Raw genomic sequence first — 27,566 nt, 5'->3', positions numbered from 1 at the left:
AGCTGGTCTGATATTCTAGATCTTAAAAGGATAGATATTCCACTGAAACTATTTAAGAAACGACCCGACTGAAGGTTCAGTAAAACTAAATCTGTCATTTTATAAAGAGAGTGAACAGAAACAGAACGCAGCCGTGATGCTAACCCAGAGCTAACGGAGGAGGTGGGTCGCTGTCATCTTTTATCTCCGGCCCATTAAGGGAGCCTGTGAAGGTCTTTCTGTTGGGTCCAGCTGGCTGTGGAGGACTACTACAGAGAAGCTGTTAGACCTGCATAAAGCTGGAAAACTCTGGAGCTCCTCTGATCCAGGAAACCAGCCAGTTATCCTGCTGGTAGAGATCTGCTGGTCTGAATAAAGTGTATTCCAGCATTTCCCTTCTTACAGTAGGTGTTGTGCTGCTTCTGACTGGTGGTTGTTGAACTCCAGTGAATGAAATGAAAATAATTAACACTTTTTTCCCCATCGTTACAACTTCTCCCCCCTCCTGTTCCAACAAATGAGCTCAGTGTTTGTACAACGATTAGCTCTAAAGAGACGCATTCATTTCAGCAGTAACTGGAGGTCTAAGTGCTTTGAATAGTCACCCTAAGATAACTACAAAATAAGCCACAGAGATGTGACAAATGAACTCCTGCTTAATCGGAGTTCATGCAGAGACAAAAGAAACAGAAGCAGCCAGCGAGAATTCTGTCAACATAAAGGCAGAAACCCCGAGGCAACCTCCCAACTGAAGAGCAGACAAGGTTTCATCTAACTTCCTGGAGACACCAAATCAAAGAGGGCATATTCCTCTATGAAAACTGATCTATATGAATAACTACTTTAAAAACAGTTTAGGACATAAAAGCTCCAGAACCTGACTAACCTGAACAAACTAGGACAGAAAACTGAAAGCCTGTAAACAGACTGTTGTCTGAGCGTCTTCTTCCCTCTGATAGACAAAAACCACGGATCACATACCTGTGATTGTTCACGGCTACACCTGATATGAGGAGCAACAGCAGAACACAATGCTCTGAAGAGGACAGAGCTTAGAAAGAGCCCAAAAAAAACATCAAAAACCCCTCACACCCACCACATAATCCAGCACCGGGCTTCAAAAGCATCTGCAGTAGCCAAGTGGTTTCATTGAGCAGCAGTTAAACGTGGAGATAAACAGCCATCGACTGATTAAAGCTGCAAAGCCGTCAGTCTGCCTAAGTAGCCAGCTGTGATTATCCTGGGGGATATCCGACTGTCAGAGAACAGCCAGCCCGTCGCCGCAGCGCTGGGAGACGAGGCTTTTCTATCGCTGTAGAGCCCAGAACAACCTCCTGGATCAGAATGAAGATGCTCTGAGATCAGTCTGATGGTAAAGACGCCCGGTCACCCATCACCAGACTCCTGAAAGACTGCAGGAATCTACCAGTGTTCCCACGTACCCAGCACAAGATTCTAGTTCTTAAAAGGGAAAGAAGCAGTTTGGGGTTTCTTCTAAGTTTGTAAAATCCTGAAAAAGAGCTGCCATCCCAGCAGAGCTCAGGAGAAGAGTCCATGTTCCCGGCTAGAGTAAATAAGACTGAAGAGGTCTTTGTCCAGCAGCAGTGTCACGGTCACAGTGACAATAGAAGTCCTTCTGTCATGGGTTAGAACTGTTTAACCTTTTGATCCTCTTAATGTGCTTTTGAGCCTGGAAGGTTCTAGTATGAGCCAAAAAGATCCACAAACACAAAAGCAAACAGAAAATTTCAGAAGTCTAGAAAACGTAGTTTACATTCCTGATCCTGCATTCTCCTAATAAAGGGAATAAAACTAGACGAATGTGAGAAAAAAGTCAAGAAAATTACATTAATGCTAAAATTTCACAAGAGGGAAACAGTGAGAAAAGCAGCACAGTGAGATCATTTTAGAGAATTAACTTTGGTACTTTAACTCAAAACAATTGGTACAAAGGATGTTTTTTGTTGTATTTTATGAATAATAGATACGAGCTAGCACAGTGACACATTAGTAGAAACTGTTGACAAGAAATGATTTAAACTGCTACTAACAACTAACAACAGCTGAAGGATCTAAAACTAACCCTCTGGTTTTTAATCTTGTGCAAAAATCATCTGTTCCCAACCGGACTGAGAATTCAGGTAAACTACCAAACGCACAAAAGTTAAACCCACAACTATCAACATGGAGAAATGTGAGCCTAGATTTAGGAAATGACAGATTTAGTGTCGTATCATAAGACGAGAATCATTTGGAGATGCTTTATAACAGTCAGTGGTTCTGAAACTCAGGAAATTAACCCTAACTCTAACCCTAAACTTAGAAATACACCAACCACTGTTAGAATTTAAAGCCTCACCACATTTACATTTTATATTTTAACAGAGTAACTATTCAAAGCACCTGATTACATGTTTTACTGTTTCATTTTATGGAAATTAGATACCAGCTATCACAGTGACACAAGCCTGGTAGAAACAGATGAACTTACATCAGAAACCACCAACACTTGATGAAAATAAGAAATTTTTGGTTCTTGTGCAAAAATAATCTTTTCCATCTTTTCTTTTTGGAGCTTCACTTCCAACCTGACTGAGAATCCAAGTTAGCATCAAATGAAGAAAAGTTAAACCCACAACTATCAAAATGTCCAGAAGTGTGAGTCCAGATTTCAGAAACTGATTTAGTGACTAAGACGGGAATGATTGGAGAAGCTATTTAGCTGTTTGTGGCTCAAAACCTTCAAAATATGCACCAGAAAGAGAAAGTTTACATCAACCAACTTATTTCATCAGGTTTGATAGCAGCTGATTGATTTACACTGTGATCATCAACAGCTGACGGATCTAAAACTACATTTTGGGTTCAGAAACTACTACTTTAGTTCAGACCCATCTGTTACCCTCCAAACTGAGTTCAGATCAACTATCAGATGCAGAAAAATGCAAATCAACAACTGTAAAAATGTAGAAAAGGCACAACTTTTGACCAAAGGTAGTGCAGTAACAGGAAAGGATTAGAGTCAGTAAATAACAACCAGTGGCTCTGAAACCTTCAAAATAAAACCAACCAACATTATCATCTAAAGCCAGACCACATTCAATCCAACTTTCCAAACGAGGTGTCCTCAAACACCTCCTCCTCCATATCCATGTATATATCTATAAATCCATGTTCCAAACAGCTGTTTACAGCCAAACAACAATATAAACAACAACCACGGCTCCGGAGGTGGAAGCAGACCAGCTTACAGGACCATGAGAGACGCTGAAGTTCCTGCCACCATGGCATCTGGAAGCCCATCAGAGTGTGGAGCTGCAGTGGAAAAACTTCCAGAAAGACCCACGCTTCTGCTGGGTTAGGACCTGGACTACCCGGCTCTGCTGGGTTAGGACCGGGACTACCCGGCTCTGCTGGGTTAGGATCTGGACTACCAGCTGCTGGGTTAGGACCTGGACTACCCGGCTCTGCTGGGTTAGGACCAGGACTACCCGGCTCTGCTGGGTTAGGACCAGGACTACCCGGCTCTGCTGGGTTAGGACCTGGGCTACCAGCTGCTGGGTTAGGACCGGGACTACCCGGCTCTGCTGGGTTAGGATCTGGACTACCAGCTGCTGGGTTAGGACCTGGACTACCCGGCTCTGGTGGGTTAGGACCTGGACTACCCGGCTCTGCTGGGTTAGGACCAGGACTACCGGCCGCTGAGTTAGGACCTGGCCTATCGGCTGCTGGGTTAGCATCTGGACTGCCCTGGTTGTTGGGTTAGGACCTGGACTACCGGCTGCTGGGTTAGGATCTGGACTACCGGCTGCTGGGTTAGGATCTGGACTACCCTGGTTGTTGGGTTAGGACCTGGACTACCCTGGTTGTTGGGTTAGGACCTGGACTAGCGGCTACTGGGTTAGAATCTGGACTACCGGCTGCTGGGTTAGGATCTGGACTACCGGCTGCTGGGTTAGGACCTGGACTACCGGCTGCTGGGTTAGAATCTGGACTACCGGCTGCTGGGTTAGGATCTGGACTACTGGCTGCTGGGTTAGGACCTGGCCTACTGGCTGCTGGGTTAGGACCTGGACTACCCTGGTTGTTGGGTTAGGACCTGGACTACCCTGGCTGCTGGGTTAGGACCTGGACTACCCTGGTTGTTGGGTTAGGACCTGGACTACCCTGGTTGTTGGGTTAGGACCTGGACTAGCGGCTGCTGGGTTAGGACCTGGACTAGCGGCTGCTGGGTTAGGACCTGGACTAGCGGCTGCTGGGTTAGGACCTGGACTAGCGGCTGCTCAGTTAGGACCTGGACTAGCGGCTGCTCAGTTAGGACCTGGACTAGCGGCTGCTCAGTTAGGACCTGGACTAGTGGCTGCTGGGTTAGGACTACCCGCTAACCGCTCACCCTCCAGCCGCGGGGCTCCGACACCGCCGCTCTACTTCCTCCAGCTACACGTCGACGGGAGTAAAATCTCGGTCTCCGGCGCGGTAAGAAGCAGCAGAGACACAAAAGCACCAAAGCAGAGAAAAACTGCGGTTCCGTCGCGGCCAACCGTTGCTTCGGTTCGCAGCAACACAATGAATAAGTTTCAACCGTTCGACCGTTAAGTTCTAAAGTAGCTCCAACCGTTAGCTTTACCGGCGAATAGGAAACAAAACACGGTTAACGACACATTTCAGTGCAGATTAAATCCAATAAAGGAACTCTCCGGGTGTAAAACTTCACCTTAAGTCCTGCGGAGCTCCGTGAAATCCATGCAGCTCCGTGCTCGCAGCTCCCCGCTCGCTCCCGACGCTCCGCTGTTGCTCAACAGCAGCTGGAGGAAAGCTGGCGGCGATGGAGGCGGCAGCTTCCGGCTTCAGCTTTCACAATAAACGCACCAAAGACTGTCTACTCTGTTGGTAAATATCTAATTAATAGTTTCTGATAAAACAAATCTCCATCCAAAATGAATTATTATTCTATTAAATTTACCCAGAATTAAATGCGGCAATTTTTCCTGTAATGTTTCATAAGTGACGCACATGCTTTTATTTGTGAAGCCCAACACGTGGCATGTTTTAACAGCTGGAGGAAAACAAACACGTTTCACTTCCGTAGAGCTCTTCATTTTTGGGATATTAATTATTGTCTTTTCTTCCTTCTATCTTCATGAATTAATTAAAAGCATCTGAGGTCACAGTTTGTCGTCTGACATAAACTATCCATTGTCTTCTCATTTCTTATTAAGACTTTATTTTTTCCCACTATTAACTTTATTTCACATTTAAATTACTAAAAAAACATTCATTTCAACCCAGTTCAAATAAATATTATTTATAAGTTATCTTACAGCCCTTCACATGGTGAGTAGAAGACCTGAACAGTGGAAAGGAACCAAAAAAACTCTCCTTATTTATAGATACTGATATTTTAATTGGGCTATTTCTGCGAAATCCTGCAGAAACTCTCCTATAATACAATAACTGGAATACGGATGTTTATTCCTTTCCTTCATCAAGAGCACAGTCTTTGAACTTTTTTCATTTTTTGATCAGCTTTTTGCATTTCCGTCTTGTGAATTTTCAGATAACCCCTGCTGTGGTACAAATCTGCTCCCAGACTAATAGATGGAGGGGTATTAGAGAGGAGGGCAGCTTTCAGGGGTAAACATTACAGATGAAGAATTAATGTGCTAAGAATGGAAGATCACACTCTGGAATATAAAAAGGAAAATAATTCCATCTAAGTTCAGCTTTATTGATCCTTCACACCTGTTTTACCTGCACCAGGCTTTAATATTTAAAGGTGGTTAATCCATAAATAAAATATAACTGAGCTACAAAGAGCCACATTGGGAGAGATGATTCCTGTTCAAACATGTATTCATAAATGCATATTCCCCTTTATGTTTCAAAAAACTTTTTCTTCTCCATCATATTCTGAAGTCATGCTTTAACCGATATAACTGCACATTCAGGTTTTCAGTATTTTCCAGCCTGGTAGTGACAGAAATGTTTCTCCATGAAGCCATGATGACAGATCATAATTGTGTCAGGGCAGCTGGCCATCCTGTTTATTGCAAAACTTTGATTAGTGTCGACTCTTTAATCAGCTTAATACAGAACGGGCTATGGGGAAATGTTCTGTCTGAAACGGCTCTCAGGCTGCCAGAAGATGTGCAGGAATGTAATTCTAATGAATGACATGGATTTATAACTTCAGAGAGATTAAGTTTGTGTGGATAACCCATCAACAGGAAAATAAAACCAACCAGTAGAAGAGCATCTTCCAGTGTGATGACGCCTTTCATGAAGATCAGTATCACACTGACACACTGAATGTTTTATTCAGACATAAACACGGAAACATACAGAGTACATGTACAGAAATCACATGCGGTTGTCTCAGTGTCACCAGCTGAGCTTCAGTCTGCAAATTCAGTTTGCAAACTGAAGCTCATTAAAATCTCTTTTAGTGTTTCAGTGTGATCATCCCTGTTCACAGCTCTGTTTAGGAACAGCGCCACCTGCTGCTGTACAGGTAAAGGTTAGGGACTGTACACACACCTACCACACACAGACACACACCTACCACACACGCACACCTACCACACACGCACACCTACCACACACGCACACCTACCATACACACACCTACCACACACACACACCTACCATACACACACACAGACACCTACCACACACACACACACACACAACTACCACACACACACAGAGACACCTACCACACCCACACACACACACACAACTACCACACACACACCTACCACACACACACACCTACCACACACACACACCTACCACAAACTCTGTGTTTTCACATTTTCTCCAACTAAACACTAGAAGCTCCATTACTTCCAATGTGAGCAAAACTGCAGATTAAAAACTGGAATATTTTCAGTCCTGGCAGCTGATAAAGACTAGAAATGATGGGTCCAGTCGAGTGTGGACCAATAAGGAGACTAATCTGCTGCATAAAAACCCTCTAAGTGCTTTAATGCCTCCACTGTTAAAAGGAAAACCAGAGTTAATAATTCGTTAATGTCCAGTATGTGACGTGTTGATCCTTCCAGAGATGCATGGTGGCGCTGGTCTACCATCAGTGCTTAGAGGTGAGCGTCAGGGTGGAGGACACACGGAAGATCTGAGGCAGCATGTTGCTCAGCTGGTAGAACATCTCCTCTGAGATACTCTGGATAGAAGTAGACAGCCGGGTTAGTGAACACCAAGAGACAGAATCTGGGACACATTTAACCCAATAAACCGTCCTGATGGAAGCAGACCAAGCTAAACCATATCTGGAGAGGTGCTACCAGCCCCTGTGGTGTCCTCTGGTCCAGCAGTACAGGAGATGCTGAGATGTTATGAGCTGCAGCAGCTGCTTCATGTCAGAAGAATGTTAAGTAATCTTTTATATTTAGATTGTCTGAGGCTGTTCTGATGGGTGTGTGAGCATGGAGCTGACAGGAAGCTGTTCAGTCTTCTGATGTTTGATCATCTTCTCCTGTCAGCAGGAGATCATGCTGGAGGCATGCAGCTTCCTGACAAACCACCAGCAGCTAAAGGTTCACAGCATCCAGCTCAGCCCAAAATAAATCACATTCATTCAATCACCTGAGAACATGACAGGAGCAGAATATTTCTGCTCTTTTTAAAGGAACTTCTTTACTTTCTGAAAGGCTTCAACATCTCAGCTGGTTTCCAGGAAGTGGAAACGCTAATCCTGCAGCTAATCACACATTTATAATGGAGTTTCTGAGCTTTCTTTATCACAGCAGGTAAACACACAACCTAGTCTTGTGACTTTACACACCTAGTCACGGCCAGGTGTGTAAAGGTGAGGCCTTCAGGATATAAATAAAGTCTTATTGGGAGGAAATCACAGACAGGACGTTCTGCACTAACCTTTGGCACCAGAAACTGAACTGTGCGGGAAATACCGCCATCCCAGGAGGCCATCTCCATCATAAAGCCTGAAACAGATTAAAAACAGAGACAAATACCTTCTCTGCTTTCTGTCTACCTTTGTTCTTCCTTTTAAGTTTCAACTATTCCCAGAATCAGACCAACTTTCTGACGGCCTTCACTACTGGAACGATAAAAGAGATTAAAGTTTAGTTAAAATTCAGTCAGAATTGTAGCAAAGAATAGTAAGAATTCACAAACAAACCCCAAACAGCAGGTTTACTGAGCTAATGTGTGCTGAGGAAACATAATAAATATTAAAAACATTATATGTTCTAAAACTGTTCTGGTACCTTTGACACATTTGAAGACCAGCTCGGCTCTCTTCAGGCACCATGGGATGGTCATCTCCTGGAGAAGAGAAAAAACACCAGAACAGATTTAGTCATGTTTGAACTGATATTTATAGACAATATATTTACACATGGAAGAAATCTGACTGTCCACTACTCAATAACAATGAAATAATGACAATAGTGATTTAATAAACAAAGACAGGCTCAACAGACAAATGCAACACAACTAACACAGCTACTGACTACAAGAAACACACATATATATATATATAAAATATATATATATATACATGATAAACATGATAACTTCTGTCAGTCTGTGTAACACTGATTCTGTTTAAGTGCAGACAGCCAACGGCCTCCTCTCTTATTACGAATATTATTGTTGTTGTTGCTATTTTTGTATTTATTATTATTATTATTATTATTATTATTATTATTATTATTATTATTATTATTATTAATATTAATAATAATAATAATAATAATAATAATAATAATAATAATAATAATAATAATAATAATAAATGGAATGAGAGAACAGCTTTACTACATATGACTGGATTATATCACCTGGATAGTATGTGTGATCAGACAATTTACATTCATTTTCTATGTTCTAATTTGTTTAAAAAAAAAAAAAAACAGAAATAAGTTAATGAACAATCAAACAATGAAAGAAAAGCAGAACAGAGTTATTACTGCTGAATCACATTAATTCATTCCCTGTTGTCAACACATTTATTACACAAAACAAAAAACACAAAAATAAATAAACTGGACAGATTCTGGACATTTCTACTGAGAACCAGAAACAGTCTGAAAATCTACGTACTTAAAATCCTTCATATTTAGATACTGGATGGAGAACATTAACTGGTCAGAACCACCGTCTCTGGATAGACAGAACCTCTGGACAGAAAGAACCTCTGGATAGACAGAACCTCTGGACAGAAAGAACCTCTGGATAGACAGAACCTCTGGACAGAAAGAACCTCTGGATAGACAGAACCTCTGGACAGAAAGAACCTCTGGATAGACAGAACCTCTGGATACAAAGAACCTCTGGATAGACAGAACCTCTGGACAGAAAGAACCTCTGGATAGACAGAACCTCTGGATAGACAGAACCTCTGGACAGAAAGAACCTCTGGATAGACAGAACCTCTGGACAGAAAGAACCTCTGGATAGACAGAACCTCTGGATAGAAAGAACCTCTGGATAGACAGAACCTCTGGACAGACAGAACCTCTGGACAGAAAGAACCTCTGGATAGACAGAACCTCTGGATAGAAAGAACCTCTGGACAGACAGAACCTCTGGACAGAAAGAACCTCTGGATAGACAGAACCTCTGGACAGACAGAACCTCTGGACAGACAGAACCTCTGGATAGAAAGAACCTCTGGATAGACAGAACCTCTGGATAGACAGAACCTCTGAATACAAAGAACCTCTGGACAGACAGAACCTCTGGATACAAAGAACCTCTGGATACAAAGAATCTCTGGACAGACAGAACCTCTGGACAGAAAGAATCTCTGGACAGACAGAACCTCTGGATAGAAAGAACCTCTGGATAGAAAGAATCTCTGGACAGACAGAACCTCTGGATAGAAAGAATCTCTGGATAGACAGAACCTCTGGACAGACAGAACCTCTGGATAGACAGAACCTCTGGACAGAAAGAACCTCTGGATACAAAGAATCTCTGGACAGACAGAACCTCTGGGCAGAAAGAATCTCTGGACAGACAGAACCTCTGGATAGAAAGAACCTCTGGATAGAAAGAATCTCTGGACAGACAGAACCTCTGGATAGAAAGAATCTCTGGATAGACAGAACCTCTGGACAGACAGAACCTCTGGATAGACAGAACCTCTGGACAGAAAGAACCTCTGGATAGACAGAACCTCTGGACAGAAAGAACCTCTGGATAGACAGAACCTCTGGATACAAAGAACCTCTGGATAGACAGAACCTCTGGACAGAAAGAACCTCTGGATAGACAGAACCTCTGGATAGACAGAACCTCTGGACAGACAGAACCTCTGGATAGACAGAACCTCTGGATAGAAAGAACCTCTGGACAGACAGAACCTCTGGACAGAAAGAACCTCTGGATAGACAGAACCTCTGGCCAGACAGAACCTCTGGACAGAAAGAACCTCTGGATAGACAGAACCTCTGGATAGAAAGAACCTCTGGACAGACAGAACCTCTGGATAGACAGAACCTCTGGACAGAAAGAACCTCTGGATAGACAGAACCTCTGGATAGAAAGAACCTCTGGACAGACAGAACCTCTGGATAGACAGAACCTCTGGACAGAAAGAACCTCTGGATAGACAGAACCTCTGGATAGACAGAACCTCTGGACAGACAGAACCTCTGGATACAAAGAACCTCTGGACAGACAGAACCTCTGGATACAAAGAACCTCTGGATACAAAGAATCTCTGGACAGACAGAACCTCTGGATAGAAAGAATCTATCAACACATTTATTACACAACACAAAAAATACAAAAAACACAAAAATAAATAAACTGGACAGATTCTGGACATTTCTACTGAGAACCAGAAACAGTCTGAAAATCTACGTACTTAAAGTCCTTCATATTTACATACTGGATGGAGAACATTAACTGGTCAGAACCACCGTCTCTGGATAGACAGTACCTCTGGACAGAAAGAACCTCTGGACAGAAAGAACCTCAGGATAGAAAGAATCTCTGGACAGACAAAACCTCTGGATAGACAGAACCTCTGGATAGAAAGAACCTCTGGATAGACAGAACCTCTGGATAGAAAGAACCTCTGATAAGAAAGAACCTCTGGACAGACAGAACCTCTGGTTAGACAGAACCTCTGGATAGAAAGAACCTCTGGACAGACAGAACCTCTGGATAGAAAGAACCTCTGGATAGACAGAACCTCTGGATAGACAGAACCTCTGGATAGACAGAACCTCTGGATGGACAGAACCTCTGGATAGACAGAACCTCTGGACGGACAGAACCTCTGGATAGACAGCCAGGAGGAAGCTCCATCCATCCATCATTTAATCCTCATTAGTGGGGGGCTGGAGTTTATCCCAGCTGACTGAGGGTGAAGACAGGGAACACCTGGACAGGTAACAGTCTATCACAGGGCTACACACAGAGACAAATAATCACACTCACATTCACACCTACAGACAGTTTAGAATCACCAATCAACCTCAGCATGTTTCTGGACTGTGGGAGGAAGCTGGAGAACCTGGAGAAAATCCACATATGTACAGGAGAACATGGAGACTCCATGCAGGAAGATCCCAGGAAGTTCGGGACATGAACCGGGCATCTTCTAGCTGCAGGGTGACAGTGCTAACCACTGAACCACTGTGCAGCCCGGGGAGGAAACTCCACACGTCCAAATGTAGAACTGATGGAATTTAATCAAAAGCAAAGACGCCATTCAGCCACAACCCTGGAACACCTGACTGGTGAAGAACGTTGATCTTTTCATTGGAATATTCTGCTGGGACACCGTAGTCCTCCATGTGGACAGACTTTGGACACCTACCACCCAATTACTGACTTCCCATAGTTCCTAAAGCCTCACATACCACTAAAACCTCTAACAGCTCCAGGAACAAAATAAGGAGCCCAAGGTTTTGACCCGTTCTCCAAACTGCCCAGGAGGTTCATGTTCAGACCCACGGCGTCCATCGCTAACCATTAAGCCTCCAGATAAACTGCCTAGAATGGAGCACCAGATCTCTGAAACATTCCTCCAGCTCTGATCTGGGCGTCGCCGCAGCAGCAGTGAAGCAGGAATAAAGGCATCGGCAGCTAAAGTTTAGTCAAACTGTGGAAGAGTCTTTGTAAACTTTCCTCTCCACACGCTTTTAAACATGTATTATATCATCATTAAACAATTCTTCTGTGCTCTTTTTCCCTCAGATGTTCTCAAACAAAAGGAACGTCTAAAAATACCAGAACAGCCCTGTTGTGTTATGACTGTGGTCTGCAGCTCATGTAGACAAATTGCAGCCATTTAAACACTGGAACAGGCTGGTCTCTCTGAAAAGATGCTGACAGATGGAAAGTTTGGAACCAGAAGCCATCAATTAAAGATACTCTGGTTCCCGAGGCTTCAGAAGTCGGAAGACTTTGGTTGTGTAAACAAAACGGTCCTGATTAGACAGAAGAGCGGCAGAGGGCATGTCGTGGCATGAAGCTCTCCAGACAGGCTGGGAGAGAATCTACTCCTCAGTTCATTCTGTTTTTTTTAGTTATTTTACTCATTTAAACAACAGACACAGGGCAGCTACTGTGACTGAAAGAAAGAAAATTATGTTTCTATTCATTTTCAGTGGATCAATACAGACATATTTTCCCATTTTTAGATATAAAGGAAATAAAAACACTTTGCTTTAACCAGAGATTGGAATAAATTCTGCTTCATCCGACTCCATCAGTCACTGAAGGCCTTCTGAGTGTGCAGCTCTACATAAAAACCTGCTGCTGACCTGAAAACGTTCAATTTAGACTGAAGAGTCTGACGGAGCAGAAACAAGTAGAGGCAGAATGAAAGGAGAGGTTTCCCTGAGCGATCAAACAAACTCGTACGGCAAACAGGTTTTAACACACGAGCACAAGACTAGAGCAGTTAGAAGAATACGGAAAGAGGATTCAAGAGCTGCTGAAGTCACTGATCATCAATCAATCAATCAATCAATCAATCAATCAATCAATCAATCAATCAATCAATCAATCAATCAATCAATCAATCAATCAATCAATCAATCAATCAATCAATCAATCAATCAATCAATCCTCATCTATAGCTGAGCCTGATTACTAAACTAACTAGAGAACACAAAACTGTGAAATAGGGAAAAATGTTCACCCAAAAACTGACATCAGAGTCGCTGTATTTCTAGTTTCTTTAACCTTTTATTACCTGACAGGAAAACTTCAGACATAAAACAGGAAAAGGACGTAAACTGGAATCCCTCCTGTGTTTATGGTCTGATGAACGACCACAGTCCTGTTAATTAAAACCACTCCTGCTAAATTAAATGATTAAAACGATTAATGTGGTAATAGTGTGTTAATGTTCATTTATTTTCATCACTGATGATCCATTCTCTACTGAATTCTGTTTAAATTCCACTAAATCCAATCCAGAGCTACGCATGGTTCCTACAACCGTTTCCTAATCTCTTCAAGTGTTTGACGGCCAAACAGCCACTCTGTCCAACTCAAACATTTACCCTTTTATGTTCTGTACTCAGAATTAACTATTTACATCTATTTACAAGGTTTCTGATCTGGGCAAAGTGGTCCAGTTAGCTCGTATAGTTTAGGGAGATAGAAGTGTTGGAGCTAACTGACTGTTCCTAAACAACGTCTGAACAAACATCTGAGAATCACTGAACTTTATTTATTTATTCCCTGGAGATATCAGGTTAGTATATTACTCTATATCCCAGTCAGATGGAGAAACAGTCCCTTTATTTAGAAGATAGAGTAACTCCTACCTCTGACATGTCGTGGACCAGCAGCAGAGGGACGGTTACCGTGGTGATGTCATGAGTGCAGCAGACCTTCAGGATGTTCCTCAGACCCATGATAGCCGGGTCTCTGGCCGTGATGTTCCCCGAGCGGACGTTATCGTCCACACACAGGTGGAAGATGACGTGGACCTCTGACAGGTTGGAGTGGCGTGAGATGTAGAACTCACCTGGAGGGAGAAACGGCAGAAGAATTTAAAAACAGAGAGGAAAAAACATGAAAGGAAGTACGCTGAAAAACCACGCTTAATAACGTGTGATGCATCAATCAGTGGGATTTTAGGAATGAATGTCCTAAAAGCTAATGCACACCTACAGAGTCCTGTAAACAGGTGAGTAGGAGGAAATATCAACACTAAAAGAGCAGAGTGTGGGAATAACCATCACCTGGTAAGATATTAGAAGGATTTCTCTCAACATTTTTACTCTTATCATCACCTCCATTCCTTGGAATCTCTGCAAGAAAACAAAGATGCAAAATTAAACTAAAATGTATGCAAGCATGCAAAAATATTGAATAAAACATCGTGTAGGGCTGGTCCATGGTTATTATTATTATCAGTCCAGTAGCAGGACTGTTTCTACCTGCAATTCTGAACCATAAACCACTGCTACAGAAGGTTTATTATTTTCAATGTTCCTCCACACCTTCACACTCAGCTGTAGGTTTCAGTTTGAATGAAACTGTCAAGATTCTGGTATGAAAATAAGAATTAAAGATGCTTTTCTTGTTTTCCTGAACATCAGCTCAGGTCAGTTATAGGTAAATCTGGAACTGAGCATGTTTTATAGATAAACAACTAAAATTTACACCATGTAGATCTGCCTAAATAAGGCAATTAATATCAATATTAGTTTAGTATTTTACAATTAAAAAAACAGCTGTAGACCCCGAAGCTGTCTGGAAGAATCAGTTCTGTGAAATTCTGTCAGTGTCTAGGCTGCCAGCTGGTCTGAAGCTTAGTCTGGTCCTTCTCTTTACTAAAGGTCTAAGCACGGTGGTTGTTCTCTCTACTAAAGGTCTAACCAGGCTGGTTCTTCTCTACTAAAGGTCTAACCAGGCTGGTTCTTCTCTACTAAAGGTCTAACCAGGCTGGTTCTTCTCTACTAAAGGTCTAACCAGGCTGGTTCTTCTCTACTAAAGGTCTAACCAGGCTGGTTCTTCTCTACTAAAGGTCTAACCAGGCTGGTTCTTCTCTCTACTAAAGGTCTAACCAGGCTGGTTCTTCTCTCTACTAAAGGTCTAACCAGGCTGGTCTTTCTCTCTACTAAAGGTCTAACCAGGCTGGTTCTTCTCTACTAAAGGTCTAACCAGGCTGGTCCTTCTCTACTAAAGGTCTAACCAGGCTGGTTCTTCTCTACTAAAGGTCTAACCAGGCTGGTTCTTCTCTCTACTAAAGGTCTAACCAGGCTGGTCCTTCTCTCTACTAAAGGTCTAACCAGGCGGGTTCTTCTCTACTAAAGGTCTAACCAGGCTGGTTCTTCTCTACTAAAGGTCTAACCAGGCTGGTTCTTCTCTACTAAAGGTCTAACCAGGCTGGTCTTTCTCTCTACTAAAGGTCTAACCAGGCTGGTTCTTCTCTACTAAAGGTCTAACCAGGCTGGTCCTTCTCTACTAAAGGTCTAACCAGGCTGGTTCTTCTCTACTAAAGGTCTAACCAGGCTGGTCTTTCTCTCTACTAAAGGTCTAACCAGGCTGGTCCTTCTCTCTACTAAAGGTCTAACCAGGCGGGTTCTTCTCTACTAAAGGTCTAACCAGGCTGGTTCTTCTCTACTAAAGGTCTAACCAGGCTGGTTCTTCTCTCTACTAAAGGTCTAACCAGGCTGGTTCTTCTCTACTAAAGGTCTAACCAGGCTGGTCCTTCTCTACTAAAGGTCTAACCAGGCTGGTTCTTCTCTCTACTAAAGGTCTAACCAGGCTGGTTCTTCTCTCTACTAAAGGTCTAACCAGGCTGGTTCTTCTCTCTACTAAAGGTCTAACCAGGCTGGTCTTTCTCTCTACTAAAGGTCTAACCAGGCTGGTTCTTCTCTACTAAAGGTCTAACCAGGCTGGTCTTTCTCTCTACTAAAGGTCTAACCAGGCTGGTTCTTCTCTACTAAAGGTCTAACCAGGCTGGTCCTTCTCTACTAAAGGTCTAACCAGGCTGGTTCTTCTCTACTAAAGGTCTAACCAGGCTGGTCCTTCTCTCTACTAAAGGTCTAACCAGGCGGGTTCTTCTCTACTAAAGGTCTAACCAGGCTGGTTCTTCTCTACTAAAGGTCTAACCAGGCTGGTTCTTCTCTACTAAAGGTCTAACCAGGCTGGTCCTTCTCTCTACTAAAGGTCTAACCAGGCTGGTTCTTCTCTACTAAAGGTCTAACCAGGCTGGTCCTTCTCTACTAAAGGTCTAACCAGGCTGGTTCTTCTCTACTAAAGGTCTAACCAGGCTGGTTCTTCTCTACTAAAGGTCTAACCAGGCTGGTCTTTCTCTCTACTAAAGGTCTAACCAGGCTGGTTCTTCTCTACTAAAGGTCTAACCAGGCTGGTCCTTCTCTCTACTAAAGGTCTAACCAGGCTGGTTCTTCTCTACTAAAGGTCTAACCAGGCTGGTTCTTCTCTACTAAAGGTCTAACCAGGCTGGTTCTTCTCTACTAAAGGTCTAACCAGGCTGGTTCTTCTCTACTAAAGGTCTAACCAGGCTGGTTCTTCTCTACTAAAGGTCTAATCAGGCTGGTCCTTCTCTCTACTAAAGGTCTAACCAGGCTGGTTCTTCTCTACTAAAGGTCTAACCAGGCTGGTTCTTCTCTACTAAAGGTCTAACCAGGCTGGTTCTTCTCTACTAAAGGTCTAACCAGGCTGGTTCTTCTCTACTAAAGGTCTAACCAGGCTGGTTCTTCTCTACTAAAGGTCTAACCAGGCTGGTTCTTCTCTACTAAAGGTCTAACCAGGCTGGTTCTTCTCTACTAAAGGTCTAACCAGGCTGGTTCTTCTCTACTAAAGGTCTAACCAGGCTGGTCCTTCTCTCTACTAAAGGTCTAACCAGGCTGGTTCTTCTCTACTAAAGGTCTAACCAGGCTGGTTCTTCTCTCTTCCTAAAGGTCTAACCAGGCTGGTCCTTCTGCTTGCTGCTCCTCTGGGCTCTTGCATACAGCACCACCTGCTGAACCTCCTCCAGCTGCTCCTCTAGACACTGGAAGTGGAAGTCCGTGCACTCCTTCGCCACAGTAGCAAAGTCTGGGGGTCAGAAACAGAAGAGGCCATGGATGAAATGATGAGTAAAAACTGACCTTACATCTCCCATCTCTGTATCTGATACACAAAATAATACATAAAAGGTGAACTGAGGGGCTGGGCATTCATTGAAGTGTTATTCTCCCAGTAAAAGTGAGAGACAACAAGAGTGAGCCATCAGCAGAACTGAATATAAACGTTCCATTTATTGTTCTAAAATATCACGAAGCAGAACCTGTAAACACAGCAGGAAGCTGCTAGGATGGACCCTCATCATCCCCATAAAACCAGATGTTCCAGCCTGACCTCTCTTGATGCCGCTGTAGGAGTTGACCCTGTTGTCCACCAGCAGCACCAGACCACAGAGGGATGAGGAGTAAAGGGACAGAGCTGTTTGTAGCCGTCGTAGCTTAGCTCCGCTGCTGCCGTGTCTCCGGTGTTTACAGAAGTCCAGAACGTCTGCTCGGACCAGCCGCAGGTTGTGCATCGTCTTCAGCTGTGCTCCTGGTCCAATAAAGAATAATAATAGTTTAATAATAGCAGTGGTTTGACAACCAGGTGTCCCGCAGGAATGGCAGTGAAGTACCCAGGTGGATGGTGAAGCTCTCCTCCAGCTGAGGTTGCTCCTCAAACAGCCTGGACCCAGAATCTGCAGCTTCTGACAGCTGGCTGGGCTGAACTTTAATCTCCTCACTGGAACCAACAATAAATAAAGACATTTATCAGATGCAGTACAACCACGCCTAGTTAACAGTATTTACTTTAGAGGTGTAGGACATTTTATCCAACAACAGAGAACTCACAGAACCTGAATAATAATAACAACAATAATAACAGTAATAATAATAATAATAATAATAATAATAATAATAATAATAATAATAATAATAATAATGAACTTTATTCCTATAGAGCTTTTCTAAACCACAGTTATAAAGTGCTTTACAGACAATATAAGAAATAAACAACAGTATTTATAGGGAATGCAATTGAAGCATGATTCATATATAAAATATAACATATAAATACAAGCAGACATACACAAAAATATACATACATGAACATACAAATTGTCCAGTGTTATATGAATTCCAGTCTGCACAGAAAGTTTTAAAGCTTTTTAAACTGAGGAACTGACGGCTGGTTGGATGTTCAGGGGAGTTTGTTGAATAGTTTTATTTCAAGACAATGAGACAACAGAATTAGATTTTATTCTTTAATAGTAAAACATTCTTTAGAGGATAAACTCTCCCACCAGGGAGCATTTTCTCATTAAACAGGATAAATGGGCCACAGTTCTGCAGTGATTCTGAGGAGAGTTCATGATTTATCAGGACTAACTCTGGTTCAAAAATCAAACACAAGACGATGAAAATGTTTCTTATTGACATGACACACTAACCTATTTATTTTAATTAATCCACCTCCTAAAATGAACAGACACTTCCAGAAAAATCTAAACTCCAGCCTGAATTCTATCTGATGTTTTGGTTCATATTTACTTAGAAAAGGGTCAGTTTGTCCTCCATGAAAGGTCCGGCTGAAGGAGAGATGGTATTTATGTTCTAGTCATCATGAAGGTTCTGCTGCTTGGCTCCCTGGATCTCAGTTTGTGTTCCTTCCTGGTCTGTGGTGTCTTTTAATCAACCTATTTTAACAGTGTGCAAACGTGCACGGATTTAAGCATCAGCTGACTCTAACTCTTAATCTCTGCAGAAACAAACTCACGCTGTACTGAAGCCTCAGCGCTGAGGATCAACAAGAAGCCCGGTTCACATCCAGACACCACAGATCATTACCAGGTCCATGTCCAAGATGATTTAGTTTAGATCACTGTCAGTCAGCACCTGGCTTTATGTTCCTCAGGGTTCTTTATCTTTAGTTAACAGACCTACATGTAGCATACGTGTGCACATACCAACACTAACACATGGTCTAACTCTAGTACATGCAGATGAACTCACTTGATTTTGCTGCTGTTGGTGGACTTCTGCAGGTCCTGATGCAGTTTGATGACCCACTCCTGGTACTCCTGCTTCTGGATGCCGGTCACCTGCTTCAGCTCGCTGGCCCACTTGTTCTCCAGGACCTGTTGAAGGAGACACTGAGGACCTTTAATATGACAGAGAACAGCTTTTCATCGGCATGCTAGGGCTGTTTGGAAACCTTCAGTGGAAAAATGACAGACTGAATGTGAGAGATGAAATAACTTTAGCTCTGCAGTGGGATCAGGGAACACCTGCTTTTAGATGGATCATGTTTTTGAAACTCCAGATTCTCTGGCTTCTTTTACCTGCTGAGCATCAAAGTGTTGAGAGGCGACTGCATTCACATCCTGGTCACTCAGAGTATTCCCCAGCTCATGCATCACTTTGTCCATTTCTGCTGCTTGCCTACCAGACAGGAATGTGTTGGTCGATTTTTTTAGACAGATGGGAAAATACATTTGAATATTTAAACATGAGAGAAATTAGATGCTCTGATATCTCCAACCACAGCAGGAAACTAAGACCTACCAGATATTAAGATCATCTAAACAATGACTGATTTACCAAAACAAAGCTTACTGTAGTTTAGTAAAAACTGGAACAGAGATATTTCACTACCATGACTACAACATACAGGTCTTCAGAGTTATTAAATATCTGAACAAACATTCATTCTCAGAGGTTTCCTCATCGGTAGTAAAAATCCTAAACTGGTGGTGTTTGTGTATTGGTACAGTTACATATAAATAAAATAATTCTATTCTATTCTATTCTATTCTAATAGGGGTTACAGGACCTGAGGGTTAAAAATGAATGGCAACAGTTGAAGTACAAATTTAGCAATAAACAAAGACAGGTGAGAAATCCAAGTTCTGGCAATAATCCCTGCCACCAACCTCTCCTGTAGCTTCTTAATCTCCATATCTCTCTCACTAATGAGCTCAGAGATGCTAACGAAGTAGTTGTGCTCCAGGTTGAGGAGAGTATCTGAGGCAGGTGAGTGGATTAGCTCATGGTAAACATCAGCAAAGTCCTCGTCCCAGCTGGGCTCTTCAGGCCGAGCGTGCTCCAACGTAGTCTAAAACAAAACAGATTTTAAATCCAAGCATTGCAGTAAATGACTTATTCTACAGCTGCTTTAATGAATGAAACCAAACACGTCCCTGAAGCACCAGCTGTTATTCAGTCAGGATCTGATGTGTAAAAAAGTGTAAAAAGCACATTTCTGGGGGAGACTAAAAGCAGTCATAACACAGCTCACCACAGTTTCAGTGTTTTGGTCTAAACTCCAGGGCAGCTGATGTCCTCCATCCATAACTAGAGAAGCAACGGACAGAATTCAGACCCTGAAACTCCTCTATTTATACGAGCTCTCTGGAAAGCTTCCATGAGTATTTCTGTATGACTGCAGTAAAATGTTAACTTGCAGTCTGTTCTAGATGTCCTAGTGCAGTGTTTTCATAAATACCTGAGCAGAGTTTAGACTTCTGAACTTTAACGTTTAAAACCAAATCATCTGATTGACCTGCTTTAATGAGGAAACAGGAGAGAAATGTTCCCGTGAACAGACCATATAGATTTCATTAGAAAGCCATAGAGTTTGGTTCTGTTTGGTATAGATCTATAACTTAAAAGTGATGACTCCATGCGCCGCCACATATTGGATCTCTAGTAGAAACGCATCAAAGTGGAACCCAGGAAATGAGTGAGACATGAAACGCAGCATGCGGTTCATGGAATGAGATTTTTTTCTCAGAAACTCATGAATAATCAATTTGCAGATGCACTGCTTCAGTTTAGATGACTTTAATGATCCGTGACGGCCCCAAAGTTTGCGGGAGCGTTCGAGGACGCTTCTGATCCCTCTGCTGTGATAGTAGTGGCTATATGATCAGCAGCCAGCATCTCAAATTAACCTCTTCCAACACCTACCAAGTATGAAACGTGCTGTCCATATTAGTAATAGATACTTTCCACAGAAATATCCTCCAACGCGATTTTAGAAATCTGTACATGGAATCAAGAAATGTTGCTTTGATAGTCAGAAATAAGCTGAATACCACAGACATGAAGTAAACACGTCGGTTATCTGGTTACAGAGCAACGTTCTGCTGGGAAGACTCATGTACAGGTTGGATATCCACCTAAACATCTACAGTCTCCACCAGTGGGGCAACACACCCCAAACACTGCTTAGAAAGGGCTCAAAGAACACGACATAGAGCTGATCCAGCATCTACAGGATCAACAACAAGCCCAGCTCACATCCAGACTCTACAGGACATCCCCAGGTCCATGTCCAGGTCTGGACAGGTGAGAACTGTTTGTTAGGTAAGAGCAGCCAGGTGGTTTTAATGGTGTAGTGTATAATATAATAATAATAACAATAATAATTTCAGCTCTCAGCCCACATCAGAGCCAGTCAAACAAACTGCCTGTATCTAGATCATCTCTAACTACTTCTGCATCTGACATTACTTTCCACAACAGAATTACGTTATTATGAAAAGTATAGATACTGTTGTCTGAAATATCCACAGATGGACGTAAAGTACGGTGGCCGAGGAGTGCAAACGCAGCACAAAAACAGAACGCCCTGCAAGAGACAAAAACACCTACAAAAAATAAATGCTGCAAGATAGAAAACACCTACAAAGAGAAATGCTGCAGGAGACATAACACCTACCAAAATGAAACGCACTTCACAACAGAAACGGACTGCAAACAGGAACGCACTGCAAACAGAAACGCACTACGAAATAGAAACACACAAAAGATAAATGGTTCAAGAGACAAAACACCTGCAAAAAAAAAAGATGTTTTTTGGGTTGTGAATTAAAAAAAACATTATGGGGCCTCTCTATTTCTCTTGACATTTTTTGCTAACACCTAAAAACAAAAGTAGTAGAACAACAAAGAAATGTTCCTATACTTAAGCACATTTAGCAAGTTTAGAAAAATCATTCAATATTTGTTTTAATGTTTTCAGTTTTCTGGGACCATGGTATAGGCGGATTAAACAAGTTGGAGCCACTAGGGAGCTGTAGGGCCCTCTGTGGAGTAACACCACTCCATGGAGTGACACCTCTCTGCTGCACCTTGTAGTGTTCCCAGTCCACAGCTTGTCCTGGTGTTCCTGATCCACAGCTTGTCCTGGTGTTCCTGATCCACAGCTTGTCCTGGTGTTCCTGATCCGCAGCTTGTCCTGGTGTTCCTGATCCACAGCTTGTCCTGGTGTTCCTGATTCAAAGCTTGTCCTGGTGTTCCTGATCCACAGCTTGTCCTGGTGTTCCTGATCCGCAGCTTGTCCTGGTGTTCCTGATCCACAGCTTGTCCTGGTGTTCCTGATCCACAGCTTGTCCTGGTGTTCCTGATCCGCGGCTTGTCCTGGTCTTCCTGATCCACAGCTTGTCCTGGTGTTCCTGATCCGCAGCTTGTCCTGGTCTTCCTGATCCACAGCTTGTCCTGGTGTTCCTGATCCACAGCTTGTCCTGGTGTTCCTGATCCACAGCTTGCCGTGGTTTTCCCACTCCAACTTGTGGCTTAGAGTGGTCTAATACACGGCTTGAAGTTGTTTAAATCTTACTGAAATTGGAGAGACAACTTGAAAACGTATACTTTTCTCTTTCCTAAGTTTTTACATGTGGCCCTCAGATGCTGCTGTGAAAATACTTGTGTAGGTTTTGCTGATTTACACAGCTGATTTTAGTGGGCTTGGGGTTGTGAGAAGTGAATTTGTAGTGTTAACGTTACTGTAACAAACATTAATTTCTGGAACACACCAGGTATTTAACAAGGTACCTGGACGACTCACACATGGGACATGGCAGCCTAGAAGAGAAGCATTGATAATTGTGGACTGCTTCAAATACACATAAAGTGATTAAATTAAATGAATGTAAACTAAAATGAATGCAACACACACACCTGGTGTGTCCCATAGTGTTAGTTACAGTACTCACAATCTCAACCCCACTAAAATCAGCTATGTAAATCAACTATACCTACACAAGTATTTTCACAGCAACATATGAGAGACACGTAAAAACGTAGGAAAGAGAAAATATACCTTTTCAAGTAGTCTCTCCCTCCAACTTCAACTTCAACTTTCTTATTCACTCGTTGTCTGTTTCTGGTGTTGAAACTCAGCTCTGCCATCTAGTGACCTGGAGCACTTCCGTTGTGGAATCCCCTCCATTGTGTTATCCTATTTGTGGCGCGTTTCTGTTTTGCAGTGCATTTCTGTTTTGGAATGCGTTTCTGTTTTGTGGTCTGTTTCTGTTGTGAAGTGCGTTTCATTTTGGTAGGTGTTATGTCTCCTGCAGCATTTCTCTTTTGTAGGTGTTTTCTATCTTGCAGCATTTATTTTTTGTAGGTGTTTTTGTCTCTTGCAGGGCGTTCTGTTTTTGTGCTGCGTTTGCACCCCTCGGCCACCGTAGTAAAGTCATAAACACAACAAGGACACACAGTAAATCTACAGGTCCCATGGACACCTCATTTATGAATGTAAACATTATGGATAAATTCAGATAAATGGACCCCAAAACATCTGGAAAGAGCCTCCCACGATAGTTTATAGCAATATATGTGTTATATCTATAATTAATAAAGACTGACAATAGTTCATAGTGATGTATGTTATATAGATCGATATAGATAATTAATATAGCTATATATCTATAATTAATAAAGACTGACAATAATTCATAGTGATATATGTGTTATATAGATAGATAATTTATTAATATATCTGTATAATATATCTATGATTAATAAAGACTGACGTTAGTTTATAACATGCTGAAACGTTTCTCCACCTCCACATAAGACCTGGTCCATGCGTTGGTGAGCTGGTTCACGTCTACATCTCCAGCTGTGAGTCTCTGCAGGGCCAGCTCTGCCTTGCTGTCATAATCCTGGATGGTTTCCTTCTCGATGAAGCTGGACAGCGAAGTTCTCAGCTCTATGGGAGGAGAAACAGCAAAAACTCATCATAATTTATATTATTATTATTATTATTATTATTAACAAAACCTCATCATTAGAAACAGGATGCTCATCTATGGGGAAATCGAGCAGCACAGTGAGTTAAATACACTGGATCTACTAGATCTACTGGTTTTGGTAGAAATGGATCTAATGGATCTACTAGGTTTGGTACTAATGGATCTACTGGATCTACTGGGTTTGGCACTAATGGATCTACTGGGTTTGGGACTAATGGATCTACTGGTTTTGGGACTAATGGATCTACTAGGTTTGGTACTAATGGATCTACTGGGTTTGGCACTAATGGATCTACTGGGTATGGGACTAATGGATCAACTGGGTTTGGTGGAGCATGCTGCCTCCTTCCCAGGAAGACGTGGTGAGAAATGATGTCAGGAATTTAAATTTAAAATGCAGCATGGAAAAAAAATTGCTCTAAAACAAAAAATATTTTAGATGCATTAAATGTAGTGTTTAATTTGTGTTCCTTTCTGTCTAGAATCAGGCTAAATGGGTCTAGAATAGAACTAAATAGGTCCAGAAAAGGGCTAAATGGATCTACTGGTAGATATATATGTGATGGAGGATTTAAAAAATGAGACACCATCAACAGTGTGACCCAAGGAAGAAAAAAAAAAAAAATTTTATTCATATATGTATATATATATATATATATATATATATATATATATATATATATATATATATATATATATATATATAAAAATAAAAAAAAATTTTCCTCCATCACAGGTTTGGAATTGATTAAACAGTCTGACTTTAAAAAATGTATCACAAATGCAATATTTGTCATAAAAATCCCAAATTAATTATTTTCAACTAATCTTTCAGCTCTAGTTTGGACAACAGCTACATTATTCCAGGCAAAATACACCCCCTGCAATATTAATAATATATATCTAGGTCACAGAAAAGTCCTGTTAATATATAATATAACATAACATAATATAATATGATATAATATAATATGATATAATATAATATAACATAACATAACATAACATAACATAACATAACATAACATAACATAATATAATATAATATCACTGTTAATATTAGAACCAGGAATATTTCTATTGCATCAGTTTCTGCTGTAATGTGATGAAGAGCTTCACCATCTTCTATGTAGCAGGGGATTCTGTGCAGCAGCATCAGGCGTCCATGAAGGTCTCTGATGTTCTCCTGAACAGGAACCTGAAGAGGAACTCTGAGGACACAGGTGTGTTTACCTGCCCTGAACTCAAACACAAACTCCTTCTCAGCAGCACTGGAGGCTTTGCCTTTGTACTTCTTCATAGTTAGCTGAGAAATAGAAACCACAGACTGTGAGTCTGTGTAGAAATTGTGCTAAATAATAGTTAATGTACAACACTAAAAACAGTATTTACTGTGTAGAAATTGTGCTAAATAATAGTTAATGTACAACACTAAAAACAGTATTTACTGTGTAGAAATAATGATAAATAGTTAATCTACAACACTAAAAACAGTATTTACTGTGTAGAAATAATGATAAATAATACTTAATCTACAATACTAAAAACAGTATTTACTGTGTACAAATAATGATAAATAATAGTTAACATTCCAACAACAAAAATAGTTTTTACAAACAGCAACAAAGACCAACCCGTCTTAATAAATGATTAAAGATTATTACATTTACTGCAGTAATTATGCTTTACTTAGCAGCTGACTGTAATTTAATTACTTTTATTGTTGAATTAGCTCAACGTTAGCAGCTAGGCTAGGCTAAGCTAAAATCTATATTTTAAGACACACTCTGTCTTGGACGCGTCTAGCTGACCACACTTTATTCTGGAATAGATAAACCCCTCATTAAGAGGCAGATTTACCTTCTGGAATAGATAAAAACCCTCATTAGAAGGCAGATTTACCTGAGAATGAGTGAAAGCAGGAACGGTACTTCCTGTTAGCAGAGCTAGCGGAGTGTTGGTCAGCTGACCGCAAGAAATGCAGCTGTGTGTCCGCAGGAGCACTTTCACCACAGAGGCTCAGCACTTTATCCTTATATATTCTATTGTGTGTAAAACTGCTATGAAATACATATAATCCTTTAATAAGTGTCACATTCCAACTAATCACTTATTTGAGATTTTGAATTTGACATACAAATCAAAATCAAAAAGCCACGAATCTGCCGACCTCAGCGCTCATATTGACCAGAGCGGTTTGTTTCCATGCCATTAGCGCCCCCTGCTGGAGTAAACCGTTACTACTGGATAGTTTATAATAATAATAATAATAATAATAATAATAATAATAAATTTTATTTATAAAGCGCTTTTCCAAAAACTCAAAGACGCTGATGAAGTTTATGAACAGACCCTGTAAATAAATAAAAATACATTTATTATAGACTATAAATAAACAAAAATATATTTATTATAGACTGTAAATAAAAAAATGCATTTATTATAGACTGCAAATAAATAAAATACATTTATTATACACTGTATGATAAAGAAATAAATACATTTATTATAGACTGTAAATAAATAAAAATATATTTATTATAGACTGTAAATAAAAAATACATTTATTATAGACAGTAAATAAAGAAAAATACATTTATTATAGACTGTATAATAAAGAAATAAATATTAATAAATATATTTATTATAGACTGTAAATAAAGAAAAATACATTTATTATAGACTGTAAATAAATAATAATCAATGCATTTATTATAGACTGCAAATAAATAAATACATTTATTATAGACTTTTTGATAAAGAAATAAATAATAATAAATGTATTTATTATAGGCTGTAAATAACAATAATTAATGCCTTTATTATAGACTATAAATAAATAAATAAATAACCAATGCATGTATTACAGAGTGTAAATAAATAGATTATTATAGATTGTATAATAAAGAAATATATAATAATCAATAAATGTATCATACAATCTATATTTCTGAATGCTAACTTGTTTTATTTTATTTATTTTATTATACAGTAACTACAGAAAACACTGACTCAGCATGCTGTTATTAAATATGAAAAGTACAAAAAACAATGAATTATTTTAAGAAATTTTATATGAAAAATTATAACTCATAATAGCAATAAAATATTCTTTATTTGAAGTAATTTTTTAAAATAACAATATAAAAATTTTCAATAATAATAATGATCCTTATTTTGATCATTAATACTAATAATACAAAGAAGAAAGAAAATAGGGGAAATATTTTTATTTTATTAATAATCTTAATCATTATTTTTAGTTAACACAATGACTTTTTCAACTGTTATTATTTTTAATTCTACTACTACTATTGCTACTTTTGGTAGTAGTAGTAGTAATATTAGTAGTAGTAGTAGTAGCAGTAGTAGTAGTGGTATTAGTAGTATTAATAGTGGTAGTAGTAGCAGTGGTATTAGCAGTAATAGTATTGGTAGTAGTAGTGGCATTAATGGTATTAGTAGTAGTAGTAGTAGTAGTAGTGGTAGTAGTATAAAGAAGGAGAATCAAAATTTAATCATAAAGCAAAACATTTTTTCAATAGTATTTTGTATCCTCGTAATGTTA

The 27,566-nt window shown here is 40.6% G+C and overlaps 2 protein-coding genes across 6 annotated transcripts in view; both read right to left on the bottom strand.

The window, feature by feature from the left end:
* Window positions 1–4,801, bottom strand: part of slc45a3 (solute carrier family 45 member 3) — a 31,203-nt gene extending 26,402 nt beyond the window's left edge. Inside the window, exon 1 of one of the 2 annotated variants that reach the window (XM_023275667.3) lies at window positions 4,694–4,801. The gene's annotated coding sequence lies outside the window, so the exon portion shown is untranslated. The remainder of the gene's footprint in view (window positions 1–4,693) is intronic. The other variant, XM_023275674.2, reaches the window with a different exon arrangement.
* A 1,423-nt stretch (window positions 4,802–6,224) lies between these two features.
* On the bottom strand, window positions 6,225–25,981 carry c3h12orf4 (chromosome 3 C12orf4 homolog). 4 transcript variants are annotated; one of them, XM_035950687.2, is made up of 14 exons: window positions 25,901–25,981; window positions 25,118–25,304; window positions 23,810–23,955; window positions 19,889–20,070; window positions 19,298–19,397; window positions 18,969–19,108; window positions 17,591–17,697; window positions 17,311–17,508; window positions 16,879–17,007; window positions 14,181–14,249; window positions 13,761–13,963; window positions 8,229–8,286; window positions 7,876–7,943; window positions 6,225–7,162 (listed from the first exon to the last, which is right to left on the bottom strand). In XM_035950687.2, the coding sequence occupies exons 2-14, from the start codon at window positions 25,296–25,298 to the stop codon at window positions 7,070–7,072; spliced, it is 1,674 nt and encodes a 557-aa protein (XP_035806580.2). In that variant the 5' UTR covers window positions 25,299–25,304; window positions 25,901–25,981; the 3' UTR covers window positions 6,225–7,069. The 4 variants fall into 4 exon arrangements, with proteins under 4 accessions (XP_035806580.2, XP_023131391.2, XP_054865293.1 ...); XM_023275623.3 differs by having other exon boundaries at window positions 18,969–19,093; XM_055009318.1 differs by having other exon boundaries at window positions 25,118–25,333; window positions 25,901–25,940.
* Window positions 25,982–27,566: the final 1,585 nt, after the last annotated feature.

Source organism: Amphiprion ocellaris, chromosome 3 (assembly GCF_022539595.1).
Source record: "Amphiprion ocellaris isolate individual 3 ecotype Okinawa chromosome 3, ASM2253959v1, whole genome shotgun sequence".
NCBI classification, from domain to species: Eukaryota; Metazoa; Chordata; class Actinopteri; family Pomacentridae; genus Amphiprion; species Amphiprion ocellaris.
Note: the sequence above shows the minus strand (reverse complement) of the source record. Positions and strands in the feature narration are given on the sequence as shown.

Excerpts from the sequence above, each read along its gene's own strand:
- c3h12orf4 (XM_035950687.2), bottom strand. The coding sequence starts at position 25,298 with ATGAAGAAGTACAAAGGCAAAGCCTCCAGTGCTGCTGAGAAGGAGTTT. Across the intron at positions 13,964-14,180 it reads TCCTTCTAATATCTTACCAG|GTGAGTTCTACATCTCACGC; the intron begins GTGATGGTTATT and ends TTCTCCCTCCAG. Across the intron at positions 8,287-13,760 it reads TGGTCCACGACATGTCAGAG|GAGATGACCATCCCATGGTG; the intron begins GTAGGAGTTACT and ends TCTCTTCTCCAG.